At 48.2% G+C, this 20,445-nt stretch overlaps 1 protein-coding gene across 2 annotated transcripts in view; it reads left to right on the top strand.

Moving 5' to 3' along the window:
• The window catches only part of PARP1 (poly(ADP-ribose) polymerase 1), a 42,914-nt gene extending 22,860 nt beyond the window's left edge, over nt 1–20,054 (top strand). For both annotated transcript variants that reach the window (XM_033099669.1, XM_033099670.1), the window contains exons 9-23: nt 888–1,028; nt 1,740–1,982; nt 2,321–2,389; nt 2,667–2,799; nt 4,670–4,865; nt 8,865–8,993; nt 12,102–12,185; nt 13,693–13,815; nt 14,403–14,531; nt 15,893–15,991; nt 16,466–16,618; nt 17,638–17,765; nt 18,487–18,548; nt 19,131–19,245; nt 19,477–20,054. In XM_033099669.1, the coding sequence (XP_032955560.1) occupies nt 888–1,028; nt 1,740–1,982; nt 2,321–2,389; nt 2,667–2,799; nt 4,670–4,865; nt 8,865–8,993; nt 12,102–12,185; nt 13,693–13,815; nt 14,403–14,531; nt 15,893–15,991; nt 16,466–16,618; nt 17,638–17,765; nt 18,487–18,548; nt 19,131–19,245; nt 19,477–19,558 (1,886 nt within the window). In that variant the 3' untranslated portion in view covers nt 19,559–20,054. The remainder of the gene's footprint in view (nt 1–887; nt 1,029–1,739; nt 1,983–2,320; nt 2,390–2,666; nt 2,800–4,669; nt 4,866–8,864; nt 8,994–12,101; nt 12,186–13,692; nt 13,816–14,402; nt 14,532–15,892; nt 15,992–16,465; nt 16,619–17,637; nt 17,766–18,486; nt 18,549–19,130; nt 19,246–19,476) is intronic.
• The last annotated feature ends 391 nt before the right edge of the window (nt 20,055–20,445 follow it).

The raw sequence follows: 20,445 nt of genomic DNA, 5'->3' as shown, positions 1-20,445 counted from the left end.
TCAGCTTCCTGCCTCTGGGCAGCTGTGCACCCATCGTCATCCTGAGCCTGATGGGATGCTGGGGTCTCTTGCATATGGAGACCTGCTATATATATTGCCAGCAGAGGAAGTTACTGATCAGTGTTAGTGAGAAATACTCCACACCAGAAAAGACAATGAGACCAATTTGTGTTTGTCAGGAGAAGAGACCCCACTGCCTTTGTTTCCTCAGAGACACGGGGGGCGCGGGGCTTACAGGACTCCTCCCTGTAGCATCTGTTGTTCCAGGAATGTGTCATCAGCACTCCATTCCCATCAGCCACAAGCAGAAGGCGTACCCCTGTTCCAGCACTTCCTGGCCTGGGGTCAGTGCTGGACACCTCCGATGCCAGGCTCTTCTCTTTACCTCGAGTCAGTTGTCTCAGCTCAATGTGATCAAAGCTTTGAGTAACTGTCTGTGGACAAGTCTAATCTGTTAAATGGGGTTAATGAACAAGTATTGCATAAGAACTTGCAGCTTGTTTTTAGATGTGAGATGGGAGGAGGAGGAGGAGAAGAAAAGTAGTTGGGAGTTCACGTGACCAACCCCTTTGCTTCTCATCCCACCGCCATCCTTCCGGGTCCCTCATCCCCAAATACAGCCTCTCCGTACCTGGGGATGAGTACAGTTGCAGGTTCCTAGGTGGCAGTTTGCCGTCGTGTCCTCTTCGTTCCCACTAGTCTTTTACTTCTGTTTTCATGGACTTCCCCCAGGAGAAGCTGAGGAAAGAGGGGTGCTGAGGCTGGCCAGGGGCCCTCAGCCATAGGCCAGCCCGGTTTTGCCCTGGAAGCTTGCCACCGGGCTCCCTGACCTCCCGCCCCCTTCCTGGCGAGCAGCCCTGCCTCACGGGTCTGTTCTCCCATCCCAGATAAGCCACTGTCCAACATGAAGATCCTGACTCTTGGGAAGCTCTCCCGGAACAAGGACGAAGTAAAGGCCACGATCGAGAAACTCGGGGGGAAGTTGACAGGGACGGTCACCAAGGCCTCTCTGTGCATCAGTACCAGAAGTGAGTCTAATCGGGTCTGTACTCCCAAGGGGACGCTCGGTCTCTTGCTATTATAAGGAGGATTACATGAGGGGAAGTGCTTACCACGGTGACGCACAGATGGCACTCAGAATACGAGCCTCTTGTCAGCACCATCGCTCTGTTCTGTGTGAAGGGAAGCCAGATTGGTACCTTGTGGTGCCGCTCTGTTGTGTAGTATACATATGCACGTGTCTTCTGTTCCCCGCCAAAGACTAGGCTGCCACTCTCATCACCTAGTGCTCTCCCATCAGATATCAGCAGGTTTGCTGCCAAAACAAAAGTTCACAGCTTAAGTATGTTTGGAAAATGCAGTTAAACAAAGGGAAATTGGTTTCTTTGCAGGTTTATTATGCTGACGACCAATATACCAAGTCTCCAAGACCAGAGAAATAGTATATAGCACTTCCCATATGTACTTGACTTCAGGGCCCTTTTCTGTGGAATGCCTTTTGGCATCTCATTCTGTAGAATGATCTGGAGAAGGTGGCCCTAACTCATCATACCTTTGAGAAAGGGGAATGTTGCTGATCAGACGATTGTTGAAATACTCTAAGAACACTAGATTTGGAAGGAAAGGAGAGCTGTGGGTGCTGAAGGTTTGGGAAGTACTTAGTACATAGGACTCTAGTAATTTGAGATTTGACTTTAGTTTTAAACTTATTTAGCTTTTCTTCTTCCTGATTTGAACAGAGGAGTTAGAAAAGATGAACAAAAAGATGGAAGAAGTAAAAGAAAGCAACATTCGAGTTGTGTCTGAGGATTTCATCCAGGATGTCACCGACTCAACCAAGAGCCTTCAGGAATTGCTTTCAGCCCATATCTTGTCCCCTTGGGGTGCCGAGGTGAAGGCAGAGCCTGTGGAAGTTGTGGCCCCAAAAGGAAAGTCGGGGGCTGTGGTCTCCAAGAAGAGCAAGGGCCCAGTCAAGGAGGAAGGTGAGGCCCTGAGCTGTCCGTCCCTGGGGTTCAAGAGCTGGCACACCAGCGGCCCCGTTCTGCCATAGGTTGTGGCCTGTCCCAGGCAGCTGCGTTGGCCTTTGCAGAGCCTCGCCCCTTGTGCCCTTGAAATGGTCTGTTGAATGCTGCCCAGACCAATTTTCTCACCTTGTTTTCCCTGGGCACAGAATGGCAGGTGCTTCGGGCTGGTGGGAGGCAGCACAGGTGCCACGCTCGCATATGATGCAAATACATATGACCCACTTTCCATGCCTTCTACCTGCCCCTTTCTAATTTATTTTTAATTTAATGCTCGCATTTCTCTGTTCCCTTCCAAGGAATCAACAAATCTGAAAAGAGAATGAAGTTAACTCTCAAAGGAGGAGCTGCGGTTGATCCCGACTGTGGTAAGCAAAGTGGAAGAATGTGAGCTGAGTGGGTCCGCACTCACTCCAGCTAATTATAATTAGGAAATCGTATGGGAGTGGGGCCCACCTTAGCCCTTGTGTCTCCTCTCAGGCTCCCGGTCCTCAGAACACACGCATTTTGTGGGGAACTTCCCAAAGGTGGTGTTAGGGTAGCCAGCAGGTGTGGACAGTGGGCCGGCAGACTCCCTTCCCTGAGCACATTGGCCCCTTTATGGGAGAGGAAACTGTAGGATCCTACCCCTTGCCCCCGTGACAGGTCTGGAACACTCTGCACACGTCCTGGAAAAAGGCGGGAAGGTCTTCAGCGCCACCCTCGGCCTGGTGGACATCGTTAAAGGAACCAACTCTTACTACAAGCTGCAGCTCCTGGAGGATGACAAAGAAAGCAGGTGTGTTCTTGGACTGGAGTGCTCAAAGAAAGGATTTGTGTTCCGTGAAGGGTGTAGACTTGTTTGTGCCATGCTGTCAGCCTCATGAAACCCATGTTTTCCCAGGACCTGGGGGATTCGGTCTCCTCAAAAGAACACAGGGTATAACAAGGTGTTTCGTGAGAGAGGAAAGACACCATCACCACCAGACAGGCCTTCCTCCTACTGTGTCACATAATCTCCCAACTCTCATGTAGCCACTTGAAGATTATAGGTTATCTGATAACCTTTGCGTGTTTTTAAACTTCTGAAGCAAATAGTTTGGCAAGAACTGAATTTACTCTTTAATGTTACTTCAAACTCCCTAGTTACTACAGATTTTTGGGTTTGCTTTTGGCTGTGAGTCGGTGGAAAGGTGTGTGGAAGGAACTCTTACTGAATTCTAGTGGTGAAAACACTTTTTTTTTAAATGACTTTCATATGTTAAACTCTACCTTTTCATTTTTAGTACGTGAAGTCAATTACCCATTGGAACTCCAGGGGTTCCAAAGAGCTTTATTGGTTGAAAGGCAAACCCCTGTGATAATGGTAGCCCCACGGAACTAAAGTCAACACCTGGTAAATCAAAGCTAGCCTCAGTTTGGAGCGTGGTCATGACTCAGGCTCTTCCATCTGTTCATCTTTTCACCAAACCGTTCATTTAAAAAGTGAGCATCAGTGGTGACCCTAAAAGACTACAAAGTATCTGGTTGGCTACTTAAAATTTCTGAAGAAATAAATTTTAGCTGCCATTTTGTTTATTAGCTACTTTTGTCAGAGATTTGAAAGTCAGAAGATGGTTTCTTATAAAATATACCTTTCCAAAGCTTAGATGTATATTATACTGCAGGTAAAGGAATAGGGGTTTTGTAGACGTATACAGCGTCATAGTCTGTTAAATGACAGGCAATAAGAATAAAAATTTTCCACCACCATCAAAAAAGATATTTTACTGATGATTGTAGATACGTGCATTTTTCTGGTGGCCTAGATTTATTGGTTTTTAAAGTGAAAGGGTAGTGTGGGCTATTAGGATCAGAACATTTTTTTCAGGATAGGTCCGTGTGGTGTCTTCCAAACATTTCCAGGGAGAAACCCCAGCAGAGAATGATTTTGTATGCCCCTGGGCAACAGACCAAGAAAATAGCAGGAAGCCCCAGATTTTCTTTGAATTCTGGTTTTACATACAAGTCTTGTAGTTGGGTTTCTGATATATGTATACTTACTGTGATGTAAAATTTAACTTATCCATTACTTCCACTAAGAAAAATTAACTTACTCAAAGCCAGGCAGCACAGTAATTAGGGTACTCATCATGTGTACCCTAAATTGAGATGGAAACAAATGCTAGCCTGGGTCTGAAGGCGGCTAACCCTGCATGTCACTGTCCCATCCCCTCCTATTTCATCGCATCTCACCTTCTGATCCGAACCAAAAACTCTTTATTATCTTTCGGGTATGTCATTAATGGTTGCAACTCCTTAAACACATGACTTCCAAATGATATTTGCTGTAATTTTTTGAGGAGCGGAATGAGGTGTTTTTATGTAAAGGTCTATAGACCCCAGGATTTGCTCCTCAAGCTTGGTTCCCAGGTCCAAACTTCAGCTGTTCTTTGGCACTTTTGTAGTCCATTTGCTAATACGATTCGAAAGGCATTCTTTAATTACTTTAAAGTAATAATTGTAATTGTAATATCAATTCCTTTTGTTCCTCTGTGTCAGTCACCATCGTTTTGGGGTGTTTGAAATTTTTTCTCACCCAAATGTAATGGCAAGGAAGGGAAACTCATCCTGAAATGGGGCCAGCTGACCAACAAATTTATATCTGATGCTCCTCCCCCCGCCAACAGGTATTGGATATTCAGGTCCTGGGGGCGCGTGGGCACCGTGATTGGTGGTAACAAACTGGAGCAGATGCCGTCCAAGGAGGATGCCATTGAGCACTTTATGAAGTTATATGAAGAGAAAACTGGGAACGCCTGGCACTCCGAAAACTTCACAAAGTATCCCAAGAAGTTCTACCCTCTGGAGATTGACTACGGCCAGGTAATCACTTAATGCTCTGACACCATCTAGTTTTAGTAAAAGGAAGGGACACCATATTCTTTAAAAAACATGCCATGGATCAGATGGCATCACTGGTGAATGTTGCCAAATGTTTAAAAATGATACAAGTCCTTCACAGACTCTTCCAAAAAACTAGAAGAAGCAACACTTCCCGACTCATGAGACCAGTATCACCCTGATACCAAAACCAGACAAAGACATCACAGGAAAACTAAAGACCAATATCCCTATGAATATAAATAACAAAATACTAACAAACTGAGTCTATCCACACATATGGACTATACATCACACCTGAGCAGGATTTCTCCCAGGAATGCAAGGTTGGTTCAACATTCAAAAATCAATCAGTGTAATATATGAACAGAATAAAGGCCAATAGCCACACGATCATCCTACTAGACACAGAAAAGGCATTTAATAAAATCCAGCACCCTTTACAAATAAGATCCACACCATGAAGTGGGAGAGGGAGCCTTGATGTATTAGCATTTTTAAGACTCAAGGAGGAACAGTTTTTGAAGTTGCTCCTTAAACCCAACAGGGAGTAATTCGTAGAATCCAGATAAGGCTTCTTATCTGAACCTATGTTTCCTCATGGCTCAGTGTGACTTGGTTTATTATCAAGGTGGAATCACAGTGACTTGACATGTTCCGCTGGGTCACAGTTTTGTTTGTTTTTATTGAGGTCTAATTGATACATGCCATTTTATTTTAAGTACACAATGTAATGATTCGATATTTGTACATACTGCAAAATCATCACATTAAGTCAAGTAACATCCATCACCACACATAGTGAGAGAAATTTGTTTTCTTATGATGAAAATTTTTAAGATCTCCTCTCAGCAACTTTCAGATATACAATATGGTACTATTAACTGTAGTCACCATGCTGTACATACATCCTCATGGCTTACTTATTTCATAACTGGGTGTTTATACCTTTTGAGCTGCTTCACTCATTTTGCCCATCTCACCACCTACTTCCCACCTTTGGCAACCACCAGTCTCTGCTGTGTCTATGGGCTTGTTTTAGGGTCATAGGGTTTTTTTTTTGTTTGTTTTTTGTGGTTTTTCTAGATTCCATGTATAAGTGAGATTATGCAGTAGTTGTCTTTCTCTGAGTTATTTCACTTAGCATAATGCCCTCTAGGTCCATTTATGTTGTTGGAAATGGCAAGATTTCATTCTTTTTATGGCTGAATAATATTCTTGTGTGTGTATCACATTTTCTTTATCCATTCATCCATCAGTGGGCACTCAACGTTGTTTCCATGTCTTGGCTGTTGAATATAATGCTGCAGTGAACATTGGGGTGTCTATATCTTTTTGAATTAGTGTTTCCATTTTCTTCAGATAAATACCCAGAAGTGGAATTGCAGGGATATAAGGTAGTTCTTCTAATTTTGAGGAGCCTCCCCATACTGTTTTCCATAGTGGCTGCTGCACCAATTTACATTCCTACCAATGCTCACGGGTTCCCTTTTCTCCACATCCTCACCAACACTTGTTATCACTTATCTTTTTGATAATAGCCATTCTAACAGGTGTGAGGTGATACTTCATTGTGGTTTTGATTTGTATTTCCCTAATGATTCATGATGTTGATCATTTTTTCATGTACCTACCCTGTTTCCCCAAGAATAAGACCTAGCCGGACAATCAGCTCTAATGCGTCTTTTGGAGCAAAAATTAATATAAAACCTGGTCTTACATTACATTATACTATATAAGACCCGGTCTTATTTTACTAAAAGTTATATATAAGTCTTATTTTACTATAAGACGAGGTCTTATATTAATTTTTCCTCCAAAAGACGCATCCAATATATATTATAGATTTTAGGAAATAATATTTTGGGACTAAAATCTGTGCCCTGTCTGCACAGGAAAGGAAGCCATCAACAAAATGAAAAAGTAATGTCCCAAATGGATAAAAACATCTCTCTATATATGTTACCAGACATTCTTCAGTTGTCTTTTGGCTGATATTTTTGTGGCCATTTGTTTTGACAAAATGCTTGCCTTATTCTTATATGAAAACCCGTTACCTTTGTAGTCGGGGTAAAACATTCATTTTCCAGAAGGAAAGAGACCTGTAGTTCAGTACAGGTTTTAATTCCACATCTTTGAGGGCTAGCATGTCTTAAAGGGAGAATTCTCTAGTTATAGAGAGTGTCATAAGCTCTTACCATGAAAAACAGTTTTACTCTTGTGTAATGTTGCGGTTGAGACTTTGGACTTCAGGGTTAGACGGACTGGTCTGATGTAGCAGTGCCCCGTCCTGAGTTCTCCCATTTCAAAAACGTTTGAGAAGATTTTGAGAAAAACGGGCTCAAAAAGTAAAAATTGCCCAGAATTAATCCAGTTAAAATCATGGTATATGCCTTTCCCAGTTTTCTTGCACTTCCCAGGTACTTTTTCCCACTATAAAGTTAGAGTCTTTATTTCCATACTGTGTTGTGACCACCGGCCTGCTTTTTGCCTTAATGTACAAGGAGCAATGCTGTCCAATCAAAATACGCAACTACGACACGCAGTTAAAATATTTTAGTAGCTGCATTTTAAAAAGCAAAAGAAACAATGACATGAACACTAGTAATTTATTTAACCCAGTAAGTCCAAAATATTAGCATTTCAACATGTGTCCATATCAACAAAATTACTGAGATATTTTACTTTTTTTTTTTTAACTAAATCTTTGAAATCTGGTGTATTTTTAACCCTTCCAGCACATCTCCATTTAGACTGACCACATTTCCAAACCAGTGGCTGCTATATTTAAATTGCATGAGAGCATCATTTCTTAAGGCTGTGGGGTGGCCATAATTTGTAATTTACCCAACAATACACAATGCCCCGCCCCTCCCCCCCAATTAGGGATTTAGATGACTTCCAGGTATTTGACATAACAATGCTGATGTACATATAAACATATGTCTGATTATTACCATTAGAGGTGGAGTTACAGAGTCACAGCATGTGTGCATTTAAATATACGGCTTTTGGACACATGAATAGTTTGCCCTCAGGTGAAATTATAACCAGCTAAAGATGAGAATGCATTTAAGACACAGTGTTTCAGTGTTAAGAGTAGATCCACTGTGACGTTGGGAACAGAAGCCATGAGCACTGAACAGCACACGTTCCTCTCTGCAGCGTGGCTAAGCCCTGCAGATCCCAGAGTCAAAGCCCACTGCCAGTTACCTTCACCAGAAGCAAACACCAAACACTACTGGTTGCAAAGGACACTGTGATAGAGCACAGTCCCTGCCCTCGTGGGGTTCAAAGGTGGCAAGAGTTAAGGCATTTCCAGACCAGTGCAGTCTTGACTTAGCCTGGCTGTTGTCCACATAGCAGGGGTCGAGTCTTGTGCTATTAGTTTATTAGGATTTACAATCCCAGGGAGTGCGGCTGAGGTCGGGGGTGTTCAGAAGCAGACGGATGGTTAATGCTGGGCTGCGCTTTAATGCTGTCAGGTGCCTGATCCTTTGGGATTGTCGAGAAGGCTACATGAACTTAGTCGTTCATCAGCTTGGCCCTGGGGTGAGGCAGTGCAAGAGAAGGGGACAGAATTTGTCCAGGGTACCCTCGGTCCAAGGTTTGCCCTCATAGCTGCCTAGCACTTCCCATGTGGGCACGAATAGTCACTGGGCAGATTCCCAGGAGGGCACCCACAACCCCAGGGTGGGGGGCGATGGGTAGGAAGGGAGGGCCTAAGGGATTGTGATGGCTGGAGGTCAGCTGGAGCTGGGTGTGCGGTGGCGGCTGGAGTAAGAGTCTTAGGGGCACAGGAAGTGTGTGAGCCCTCTGCAAACTCACATGCTCCTCTGGCGGCCGCCGCCCATGGTTTGTGCATTGATCTCAGCCTTTGTGCTGGTGGCACTCCATCCTCTGTCCTTTATCTGCAGCCCAAACCCCACGATCACTTTGGGTTGCTTAGTTGGGTGTCCGACTGACTGTCTTTCCCTACAGGATGAAGAGGCGGTCAAGAAGCTGACGGTAAACCCTGGCACCAAGTCCAGGCTCCCCAAGCCGGTGCAGAACCTCATCAAGATGATCTTTGATGTGGAAAGCATGAAGAAAGCCATGGTGGAGTATGAGGTCATTGCACTTGATTGTTCTCTGTGTGGGCACTCGCTGGGGTTGGCGGTGGGCGCGCTGAGCTGGGGTCCAGCTCGGCGGCTGCTCTTGCCGGGTGTCGGCGTGTCCACGTGTTCGGCAGCCTGAGGCAGATGCAGGCGTGCTGGGGCCTGGGGTGCTTGCTGTGAAGTGTAGGGCGTGTGGTGGAGCGCGGGCTCCTGGGCGCCCAGTCCTCCTTGCACTTTTCCCTCTGTTGCTATGATAGGGTCGGTACGCATGCTGCTTTTGTGGCCCCGCCGAACGGGCCAGCCAGAGTTGTCCTGGGAAGTCTAGGACGTAACCCACTTCCGTTAAGAACAGCTGCAAACAGCACTGACAGAAGTGCAGAGAACGTCTGACACTTGCTTCATCACGTGAACTTCATGCCAGCTGTTTTTAAGAAGACGTTGGGCACAGGGCTGGGTGGGGTGGGGTGACGGTGGTGGGGCTCGTGCCGCTCGTCTTGCCCAGGGCAGAATGGCAGGGGCTGCGGCTGCGGCTGTCTCCCCTCTTCCCGTGGACGATGAGTGCAGAAGGGCCCTGTTCTTGCAGCCCCTGGCATCGGGCTCTTGACTGCTGACCAAGGGCCTTCAGAGCAGACGTGGTCCAGGCTGCTGGTGTCCGGTGGGTGGACGCACCCTCCCTTTTTCCCCAGCCCCGCTGCCAGGAGCTTCAGGCTGCTCTGACCAGCAGGGACCGGGAAAGGGCAAGAGTCGTGCAGGGAGCGTGGCCATTCCACCCTCTCTGAGGGCTTTCTTCCTCCCTGCTGCTTCCTAGGTTCTTCCAGGAAGCTACCGGCCAGCCTTGGGGTGGGGGGGCACCGGGACAAGCCTGCGTGGTATAAATCCCTGGCAGCCTCTTCCTCCTCATCCCCATGTCTCCATCTGGAGCTCAGCCTGGTGCCCAGCTGTTGGTACAGGGCCATGTTGAGTGACATCCCTTTTGAAAATGGCCTGGGCTTGTGCGTCTTCTTGTTCAAACAGATATGAATCTGGCTTCTCTTGGGATGATCTGACTAGTTTGAACAACTTATGGATGGGCTCACCAAGAATGTGGGCACAGGAGGAAGAGGGAGAGATGTGCTGGAGAGGAGGGTTCCATTTTGTTCATGTTTTAAAAGAAGTGTCCCACGTGTCATTTCCAGTTTCTTATACTCTGGTTTTTCTATGGCTTTTAGTTCTCAGCTCTTACCAGACCCAAGTCTGTTTCTGTGAAATGACATTTTGATGTCATTTTTTTTTTACTCAGACAAGTAACTAGTTTCATGGGAGGAAAGGATCGGGGCTGTGCTGCTGAGACAGGCTGGAAGGCAGCCTGTGGGAAGTGGGATGCCTGCTTCCAGGCTAACGGCGTCCACGTGGGGATGGGGGGCAGGTGGCTAGTAACTATGGTAACCCCAGGAGCTTTATGCCCCGCAGGGAACCTGGCGCTCCCTGTGATGAGGTGAATCCTGAACCGAGAGCTAGCCTTGTGGTGCCAAGGGGAGGGGGGTTGCTGTGTCCAGACCCTGGGCAATGGCCCTGGGGGCTTCCCTTTGATGCAGTGTGGCTTCCGGACTCCCAGGTATCTCTCCCACTTCTCACTTCCTCCCTAAACTAAGCTTCTGTGGGTCTGCTGCCCTGGTCCCCAGTCAGGAGGGCTGTCTGTACCTAGAGTTTGTCTTCCGGGAGAGGGGGCGGCTCGTGTTGGTTCAGCGCTCTTGCTCTTGGGGCATGTGTGTGCATTTTGAGGGTACAGGTTAGAGAGACCCGGTCTTTTTAAAGTAAAGGCCAAATGACATAGCCCATAGCCTAGGGAACAGGAATAGTGCTCCCTGCAGAGTGCCAGCTCTCACTCTGGTCACGTTCGGTCAAAACAGATTTTGGAGTGCCTGCTTTAGAATTGCTTTCAGAGCCAATGTATAATTCATACTCACAGTCTCTGTTCTCTTTTATCCTGCCTTGTTCTTGATTCGAAATAGATTATCCTTTCTTCCCCAGCGTTAGCTCCAACTGTGTAACTCCTCCCAGAAAACAGATCTCCTCTCAGGATGGACAGTACTGAGGAAACAGATGTGTGCGTGCCACAGCTTGTTGTTGTTACCAGATGCCGTTTCTGCTGAGCCCTGATTGGTGGTGCCTGTTGAACTATGAGTACTTTCCAGCTTATTTAATCACCAGGGTGGTCCCATTTCTCAAATGCCTGTTCAGCTCCATCTTTGTTCCAGGCGCTGCAGGTGCTGGGGATACAAAGATGGGTAAGGTGTAGTCTCGGGCCCGGAGCCCAGAACGGTCCATTGGGAATAGCCCTGGAGAGAGTATCTCAGGCTACAGAGCTTGGGGTCCGCTGGTACACGGACAGGTGAGGGGGCCAAGCGAGCAGTACAGGCAGGGTCACGCACGAAGGGCCTCGTGCGTTTTGAGAAAGGTGGCCTCGTTTTATAGATGGGAACCCACGGCTGAAAAGTGGATGCACCAGTGTAAGTGATGACCAGGCCTCCTTGTCACAAATCTCATCTTTTTTCCACTCCAGCTTATCACCTCTCTTGATGGTAGTTCCCAAGGTGTTGTAAGCGGTAGCAGTACTACTGGAACAAATGTTTACCCTTTTGGAGTGACTGATTTGAAAGGGTCGTTATTAACCTGGTATAAATATGTATGTTCAGGAGCGTGTTCTTTTAAAGAAAAATTTCACTACTTCATGGTTCTTGTTTTCCATCTGGGAACTGCCTTGGCTGAGACCCCAGAAAAGGCCACCTGAGTTCAACCCCATTCTCACTTTGGAATTAGGTGGGGATTATGCTGTGTCTTCTTCCAGAAGTGCAGTGCTATTTCACTCAGAAGGCAGGTGTGGGAGGTCCCTGGTTGGCTTATCCCTGCCATGTATGAAGTGATCGAGAATCTTCTCTCACAGACTCGGCCCCTGCAGTGGGTGGGGGCGAGGCTGCAAAGTCTGTGGAGTTGGGTCACTGCATCTCCCCAGGAAGACCAGGCAGCTTTCTGACTGCTCCCGTCAGGGGCCCAGCATGCCAAGGGGGTCCTCGGTCCAGCTCTCCTGTCGTCACACTGCACAGTGTCCGGCCTTCAAAGGGGAAACCCCCTGTCTCCTCAGATTGACCTCCAGAAGATGCCCTTGGGGAAGCTGAGCAAAAGGCAGATCCAGGCCGCGTACTCCATCCTCAGTGAGGTCCAGCAGGTAAGCGAGGGGCTGACCCTGCTCTGTCCCAGCTGCCGCCTGGTGAGCCCCGAGCCGACCTCTCATCGCGGGGGTGTGGCAGTGCATTTACTGAAGGTTAATGCAGTAGACACGCTGAACCACAATTCATGATTTAGAGTTTTTTCAGTTCAACAAGTATGACAAGTGAAGGAGACAAGCCTCTTGCGAAAAGATGGTCACAAAACTAATGAATTAGCATCGTTTTCAATGCTCAGATATGTAATAAACTCCCTATAAACTTGGTAAGGAATTTGGTTCTCCTACCTCCTCATAAAAATGCTCTGATTTTATTTTGTGTTCCTTAAGAGTGAGGCTGAAATTATCTTTGCAGTTACTAGGAAGTCATCAAATAGAAAGCTAAGTAATGTCTGCCTTCCATTCATATTCATTCAACATCTGCTTACTGCCAAGGTCCCCCCATCCCCGGAGCCTTCAAGCTTTGCCCTGGAGGGTTCTTCTTGTACTTGGTGACAGGGTGCAGGCGTGGCTTGTGAAAGAAGAAAAGCACAAAGGAAACTGAAGCGGGGCCGGGAAAGTGGACATTCTAATTGATGCTGGAGAAGAGGCCCTGAAATGTAGCAGTTAATCCACTGAGAGCTGGTCCCAGCAGTGACCTCTTTTCACATTACCTGCTGGCTGAGGCGTGAAGGGCTTTCCTCAGCCCAAGCTCTTTGCTGTTCCAGAATCCCCACGTGGAAGGGCTGGGACAGTGGCCTCACCCATTGCACAGAGCAGACTGCGGCAGACAGAAGTTTTATGATTTGGAGAAGCCAGTGTCCCAGTGAACAGCAGACTTGGGGCGTCGGGCCGCGGTGTGCCAACTCACTGTCCCTCAACCATCCTTGGTCACCTGGGATACCTGCAAAGTGTGCAGTATCTTGTGGCCCAACTCCTCCATCTCTGCATTTGTTGAGCATCTTTTGCATATGGAGCACTGATTGGCATTGTGGCAGGAAGGGGAGTGTCTGGCCACCTGGACCTCCACGTGCAATAAGAGAGTTCCCTGCCTTAAAGATGGAGTTCAGTGGATGAACGGGGCCGAGCTGAATATCATAGCGATGGGTTTGTTTCCCTTTTAACATGTTATTATGAAAATTTTTCAAACATACAAAAAGTTGGAAGAATTTTACAGCAATTCCCACGAGCCCGCCATCTAGATGCTACAAATAACATTATGCATAGTGGCGGGGGTTTTGTATCTTTGTAACTACACACCTCTTGGTACAAATGAAATTGTATATGGGAAGCTGATTGTGTGCTGAGCCCTTCAGTTTGAGGGTTGGGATCCCGCCACCGCAGGGTGACATGACACCAACAGGAAGGTGGTCTTCTTGGAAATTCACCTGCATTTCCCAGCTCGTGCACACACGTGGCTCCCTTGGGACTCTGCTGCAGCACCCACCTTCTAGAGGAGAAAGCCCGGCCAAGTGCTGGGGGCTCCGAGTCGCTGCCTCAGCCTGTGTTCCCTCTGTCCCCTCCCCTAAAGGCGGTGTCTCAGGGCAGCAGTGAGTCCCAGATCCTGGATCTCTCAAATCGCTTCTACACCCTGATCCCCCACGACTTTGGGATGAAGAAGCCTCCGCTCCTGAACAACACGGACAGTGTGCAGGTAGCACGCGGACCCAGGAGGGAGCCTGGGTGTGCAGGGCTCGGGTGCCAGTCGGGCTGTTGCCCCCTGTGACTGCCCCCTCCGCGTCGTGGTCCCTGAGGGCCAGGACCAGTGCTGGGAGGGCCCCCTCCGTGCCCTCGTTTTGAAGGGTTTCTACCCACGTTGGTGGAGACAGACCACCGGCAGAACAGATGGATTTTCCTCCCTTGCTCCTACCACATCAGTCTGGGGAAAAGTGCCTCTCCTCGCAGTGTTTTCCTCCCCGGTTTCCCTGCCTGCCTTACAGGGGAGCCAGCGATAGGTCCCCACCTATCACTAGTGTGTGCGATAGGAAAGAGGGGTCTTAGCCACAGCCCCGTGGCTTCCACCTTTCCCCTGCCCCAGGGAGCGAGTCCTCCTAGCATCCAAGAAGTCCTCAGGCGTGCTCGCTCTGAACAGTGGGTGATGGGCTGGCCCCAGTCAGCTGGGAGGTGCCCCCCTTCACTGGCCGTTTGGGCCGTCATCTACATGGAGGTTTTCTGCGCCAAGATGGTGAGTCTTTTCTCCTCACCTTGGTACTTAACTCAAGGTTTGTCTTTGTTCCTCAGGCCAAGGTGGAGATGCTGGACAACCTGCTGGACATCGAGGTGGCCTACAGTCTGCTCAGGGGTGGGTCTGATGACAGCACCAAGGACCCCATTGATGTCAACTATGAGAAGCTCAGAACTGACATCAAGGTAACGGCCGCCCTATCTGAGCAGCCTAACCACGTACCCCACGAGCGGGGGCCCCAGACTCGAGTGTGTGCCAGGGCCTCCTGGAGAGCTTCCCGAGACAGACTGCTGGGGCCCAAAATGGCCTTTCTGTCAAGTCCCAGACCTTGCTGCTGGGGGTCCTTTGAGAACCACAGAGCCTTTCACCTGTAAAGAAGCATCTGGTTTGCGAGGGGACTTCCAAGCCAGGGCCTCGGTTTGGTGTAGACAACTGGTTTTTGAGGGGCATTACAGAAAGGTCCTTTTCCTTAGTCTCTGTTTTCAGAGACTGTTTTGATATGAACCCTAGAAGGTCGTTCCTGGTATCCCATTTCGGAAGTGGAAATGCATGATGGCAGCTTTAATAAAAATACAATGCCTGAATGTGTATTCTCCCATTGAAGTGGCCGTGTTGGCACACAATCCTTCAACTCGAGTATGTTGGAGACTCAGGCAGAAATCACCCAGCTTAAGCCAAACGGAGAAGGAATTTCTACCCCGGCTCAGCTTGCCTTGGCCTTGAGCTTGGTCTCATCGCACATGTGCCTCACCGTTGGGCCACTGTGTCCGTCCCTGCCGGGTTACAGGGCTCAGGTCCACTAGGGCCTGGCCAGCCTAGGATGGTGGTGACATCACTAAAAAGAGCCCTTGCTCCTTACTCAGGAAGAAGCATAGCTCTGAGGGTCCCAGCAGAGGAAGACATTTTGTCACTTGTTTTGCCCCTAGGGCAGCTGAGATAGGAATGTTGTGGGACTGGTTCTTTGTGAAGAGGTTGTTATTCTCTCCATTTACCATTCTGAAGCCTTTTAATTAAGACGCTATGAGGGAGAGCAGAATTCCTGGATTTTCTGAACGTTGGGTAAGAGGATGAAAATATCAGAGCACACACAGCCTTTCCCGTGACACACTCATGCTTGTTTAATTACATTAACAGTTGACAGACAGAGGGCAGATGCGCTGAGCCACTTGAGATGGAGCCTTCATTCCCCACCCTCAAAACACCTACAGGTCGCTTTTGATTGCAAATCTTGGCTGTGGGGCGTCTCCTGGCCCACCTGTTCTAACTCCATTGAACTTTTACCTGGAAGCCAGCTCCTTGTTCTGGAGGCTCCCCATTCATAGTGAGCCCCAGATTTCTAGCTTTCCTGATATCCAGGAAAGTAGGACTGCTGGCCTAAGATCTCCCCAGCTATGGGGTGTGGGACCAAGGCTCTTGATCCCACCAAAGCTTCTACGAGGGCCGTGGTGTGATCTGTGCGTCAGCTGAGCCTGTGCCTGTTCTTCCCACCTCTGTGTGGCTCTTCTGGGGTCTTCCTTGCTCTAATGCCCAGATACCCTTCTCCTAGGTGGTGGACAGAGATTCCGAGGAAGCTGAGATCATCAGGAAATATGTTAAGAATACTCATGCGTCTACACACAATGCATATGACTTGAAAGTCATCGAGGTAAGAGTCTCGTCTCCCTCTGTCCCCTTATGTCCTGCCGGCTCTTCCTGCCATTCCTCCAACCTGGGTAGAAACGACCAATTTACTTTGCTTGAAATAGCCCGTGGAATTGAGTCATTTCTTTGTTGAGCAGAAAAATGAGTAGTTTCATGATGTGGGGGGTAGCTTTTTATTCTGTTTTAAAGGAAATTTCCTACCCTAAAACCTGGTTTTACAATCAGAAAATATTATCAGAGATCCCAAACGGAGTGCCTCAGGGGTGCATTTGCTGCACGGAGTATTCATTTTAGACGCTAGTCTTTGCTAGATGGGCCCTTGAGTAGTCAGGTTGCTCCATCCCTGATTGAAACACCTCACATGCTCGTACATCTTTTAAGTTTCCTAGCTCTGGGGACAAGTGTTCAGTTCTCCTGTGTCTTAACTAGAATAACAAGTGGCTTCTTTCATCTCTCCTTGACTCAATACTCCGACCAGATCTTTAAGATAGAGCGTGAAGGGGAGAGCCAGCGCTACAAGCCGTTCAAGCAGCTGCATAACCGAAGGTTGCTGTGGCATGGCTCCAGGACCACCAACTTTGCTGGAATCCTGTCCCAGGGTCTCCGGATTGCCCCACCTGAAGCACCTGTGGTAGGTGCCTGGCCTGGGGTGTGCAGGGTGGGCGGTACCTGCCTCTGCACTTGGCTGCATTACCAGCTTGAGACACTTAGGTGAGAAAGACGTGTGCCGCAGTGAATGAGGGGCCTTGTTTAAAGTCGGAGGTTTGGGCTCAGCTCTGGCCGACAGGTGGCCGCTGCCGCATATTTCTCTCCAGGCCCCCAGCTGGTGGTGTCACCCTCGTTCTCCTGACCCAAACCGTCGGTGGTGCAGGTGGTGTGGCTGCACATGTATCGAGCATAGTTTCCGGAACAAAATAAGTAAAATGACTGGACGGTTCCGTGAATGCTCATTGGGGTGTTGATAGGCAAAGAATAGAATAGGTGGGCCACGGGCCGCGCTGAGTCCCCACCTGCCTCTGCCACTTCCCAGCCGGGTGAGCTCGCGTCTCCCTCAGGAAAATACGGTCATAAATGAGGAAAACCCTGTCCAGACACGACGGGTTGTTACGTCGCCTGCTTGACTCCAGAAGTGACCAGGGGACAGGAACTTAGAGGTGGTCTCCCAAGCTTCTAATGTTACAATTGTAAAAAGTGGGAAGGAAGAGGTTTCATGATCGGCTAGCACACGACTCGGCAAGTGATCTAACCTCTCTGAAGCTCGTGTTTCATTTACAAAAGGGAATAAAAATAATAGCCCACATTTATTGGGTGTTTACATGTGCCAGGAACTAGTTTAAGTAACGTTTGTGAATTCATTTAATTTTCACAGCAGCCCCATAAGGGTCTTTTCCCCAGTTCAGTAAAGGAGAAAGGGGGGTCCAGAGAGATTAAGTACTTCTCGTGGCCCCTGGGTACCCAGCAGACTTGAAATCTGAACAGCCTGGCTGGGAGCTCAGGCCTCGGTGGCCCTGCCAGGGGTGTTGTGAGAATTGGAAGTGGCTGTTGCAGCACTTAGCTTGGTGCCTGGCTCACTGTCGGCCCTCAGTAAGCAGGTGCTGCTACTAACTTCCTGTTAGAAGGTTTCCAACTGTCCCTTTTCCAACCCTCCAGACAGGCTACATGTTTGGTAAAGGGATCTATTTCGCTGACATGGTTTCCAAGAGTGCCAACTACTGCCACACATCTCAGGGAGACCCAATAGGCTTAATCCTGTTGGGAGAAGTTGCCCTCGGGAACATGTGAGTGCGCCTGGCTTCGGGGCTGGTGGCATTTGGTGGGGATGGAAAGGGTAAGCTGCAGGAAGGAGGACTCTCCTTGGCTGGGAAGGGACCCCGGAAATTCCCCTCCACAATTACAGGACTCATCAGTTAGGTGGTGGGTAGCAGAAACCAGTTCAAGTTAAGTGAACAAGGAAGACACAGGACCACCTCACCAAACCCAAGGATAGGGCCTTGCAGCCCATTGTTTGTGGGGACTGGGAGGCAGAGAGGTTGACCTGCATAAAGGACAGCCCCCCTCCCTTGCTGATGTTTACATTGTCCGTTTGAGACCAACTCATATCGAACCAGAGTCTCAATCCTAGTTCCAAGTACCCCACAGAGAAAATCTGATTGGTCAGCTTTGATTGGGTCCACGTTGGTCCTATCAACTGCAACCCAAAATGCGGGGTTGGTAATAGACCTGGGGTCCAGGGGTCATGGACCAGACAGAAACTTCCAGAGCAGCCAGCCACAGCTCTTAAACAGGACCTTTCCTTGAAAGCGGCCCCAGAGCAGCGATCGTTGACACGCTCTGTGCAGAAAGAACCTCACCTTCAGTGTCTGCAGCCAGAATGGGAGGGAACTCCCAGCAGTGACAATGGGCTCGTCCTCTCACTTGACCTTGTTACGAGAATCGGGCTGTTGGCTTGAGAGCCCTGTGTCCCTGGAGGCCCTTCTGAGACTGTCCTCTCTTGAATAGGTATGAACTGAAGCACGCCTCACACATCAGCAAGTTACCCAAGGGCAAGCACAGTGTCAAAGGTAACGCGTGCCAGAGCTGCTGCCACAGCCCGAGACACCCTGGATAGCACAGGGGGTAGGGGGTCCTCTCTGTCCCCAAAAGGCTGTATTTCTGCAGCCAGCTTTGCAACCGTGCAGGAGATCTATTTAAAAACCACTTTATCTCTGGCTGCAGCTAGTGTCACAAATGTCGTGGGAGAGTCTTGGTTTGGGCACCAGTAACCAGGTGCATTGGCATTGGCTTTTAATCTGACTCTCAGCTCTAGCACTGAGGGACCTCTCGGGACCCAGTGGCACCCGGAGCAGCTTGCATTGCTGGAGCCCATAGCACCTGATGAGCTGGAGCCCGCTTTGAAAGTCCACCCAGCAGAAATGCGATCCTGGGGTGGGGGTCTACTGTTCTTATTAAAATCAGTTCAGGCTGGTGCCCTGGGAATTTATTTGATTTACAGCCTAGTTTTATATCGGGAAGAAGGGTAGACTGTGGAACTCATACGTCTTTCAAATGAACACACAGACCTAACATAAGTGGATCTCATCACCCCGGTACATTTTCAACATCTGTTCTCACAGCTCATCTCACTCATGCCTTCTGTTTTGCAGGTTTGGGCAAAACCACCCCTGACCCTTCAGCTAGTGTTACTCTGGATGGTGTAGAGGTTCCTCTCGGGACTGGGATTTCTTCTGGTATAAACGACACTTGTCTGCTGTATAACGAGTATCCTTTCACAAATGTGAGCTGGGGGGACGTTCTGGGGCTGTAGAGTCACTTCTGTGCAGCCAGTGACCTGGGGCGGACTGGTGAGAGAGCCTGTCCGGTACTGGGACTCACAGAGTGTTTCCCTTTACTGGGTGAGAGAGCGGACGCCCCACCTGTAGAAGCCCGCTTGGGGGTGGCCCGCGCACTCGGTCACGAAACCATTGGCTCCTTAACACACTTCCCTTCCAGGTACATTGTCTACGATACTGCTCAGGTAAATCTGAAGTATCTGCTGAAGCTGAAATTCAACTTCAAGACGTCCCTGTGGTGAACTGAGGCATGGCTGAGGCGTGGTCCAGTGACTGGTATGAATCTGCCTGGTGTGCTTTTCACTGACTGACCAGGCAGAGAGACCTCAGCTGGGTTGCCGAGGGATAGTACCTTCACTGACTCTCTAGAAAGATTTGAACACTTAGTCACACGTTAAACAAGTTTTCCCAACTTTTCAAATCCTGTTTTTATTGATTTGGGGGTGGGGGTTATTCCGGGATTTTTTTTTCCTGCCAGCCCTAACCCTGGTAGGTATTATACAACTGACAGTAGAAGAAATGTTGGGAAGAGATTGGTTTGTTTTTGTTTTGTTTTGTTTAGACTAGTCCTATGAAAAGAACCAAGCCATGTTAGAACTTCTGCCTTACTGGTTTCCCCAGGGAAGGAAAAAATAATCTTCTACCCTTATTTCTAAGTGTTCATCTTTAGTGTTGGTTTTGGAAAAATGTTAAGCATTTATTTTAAGGTGAAAATAAAGACTAATTTCATACTATTTAGATTTTCTTTTTCATTTTGCCTTTGTCACCCTTTTAGCTTTTTTTTCTTTTGTTTTTTTGGTGAGGGGTATGGGGAAACCAGAAAGAGGAGGCACATGAAAAATTCCTCATACTTAACAAAAGGCGCTTATCTTTTCAGAGAGACTTGAATGTGGAAACTCAGAATATGTAGTATAGTAAATTAAAAGTTGCATTTGAAATTCTCAACTTCCCTATGAGCAATTTTGTCTTCCAAATTAAAACTATATCGCTGATGTACCTAAGAGCTAATAGTAATTCTCAGTTAATATGGCTTCTGTATTTGTGTACTGTGTGCTTGGTCTCATTCTGATTACAGATCTGGTTCATGTTCATGGTGCAGGGTCCACAGAGACTACAGGGGGTTGGTTGT

Source organism: Rhinolophus ferrumequinum, chromosome 27, assembly GCF_004115265.2.
Source record: "Rhinolophus ferrumequinum isolate MPI-CBG mRhiFer1 chromosome 27, mRhiFer1_v1.p, whole genome shotgun sequence".
Taxonomy (NCBI): domain Eukaryota; kingdom Metazoa; phylum Chordata; class Mammalia; order Chiroptera; family Rhinolophidae; genus Rhinolophus; species Rhinolophus ferrumequinum.
The sequence above is the reverse complement of the archived record's forward strand: the minus strand, read 5'-3'. Positions and strand labels throughout refer to the sequence as shown.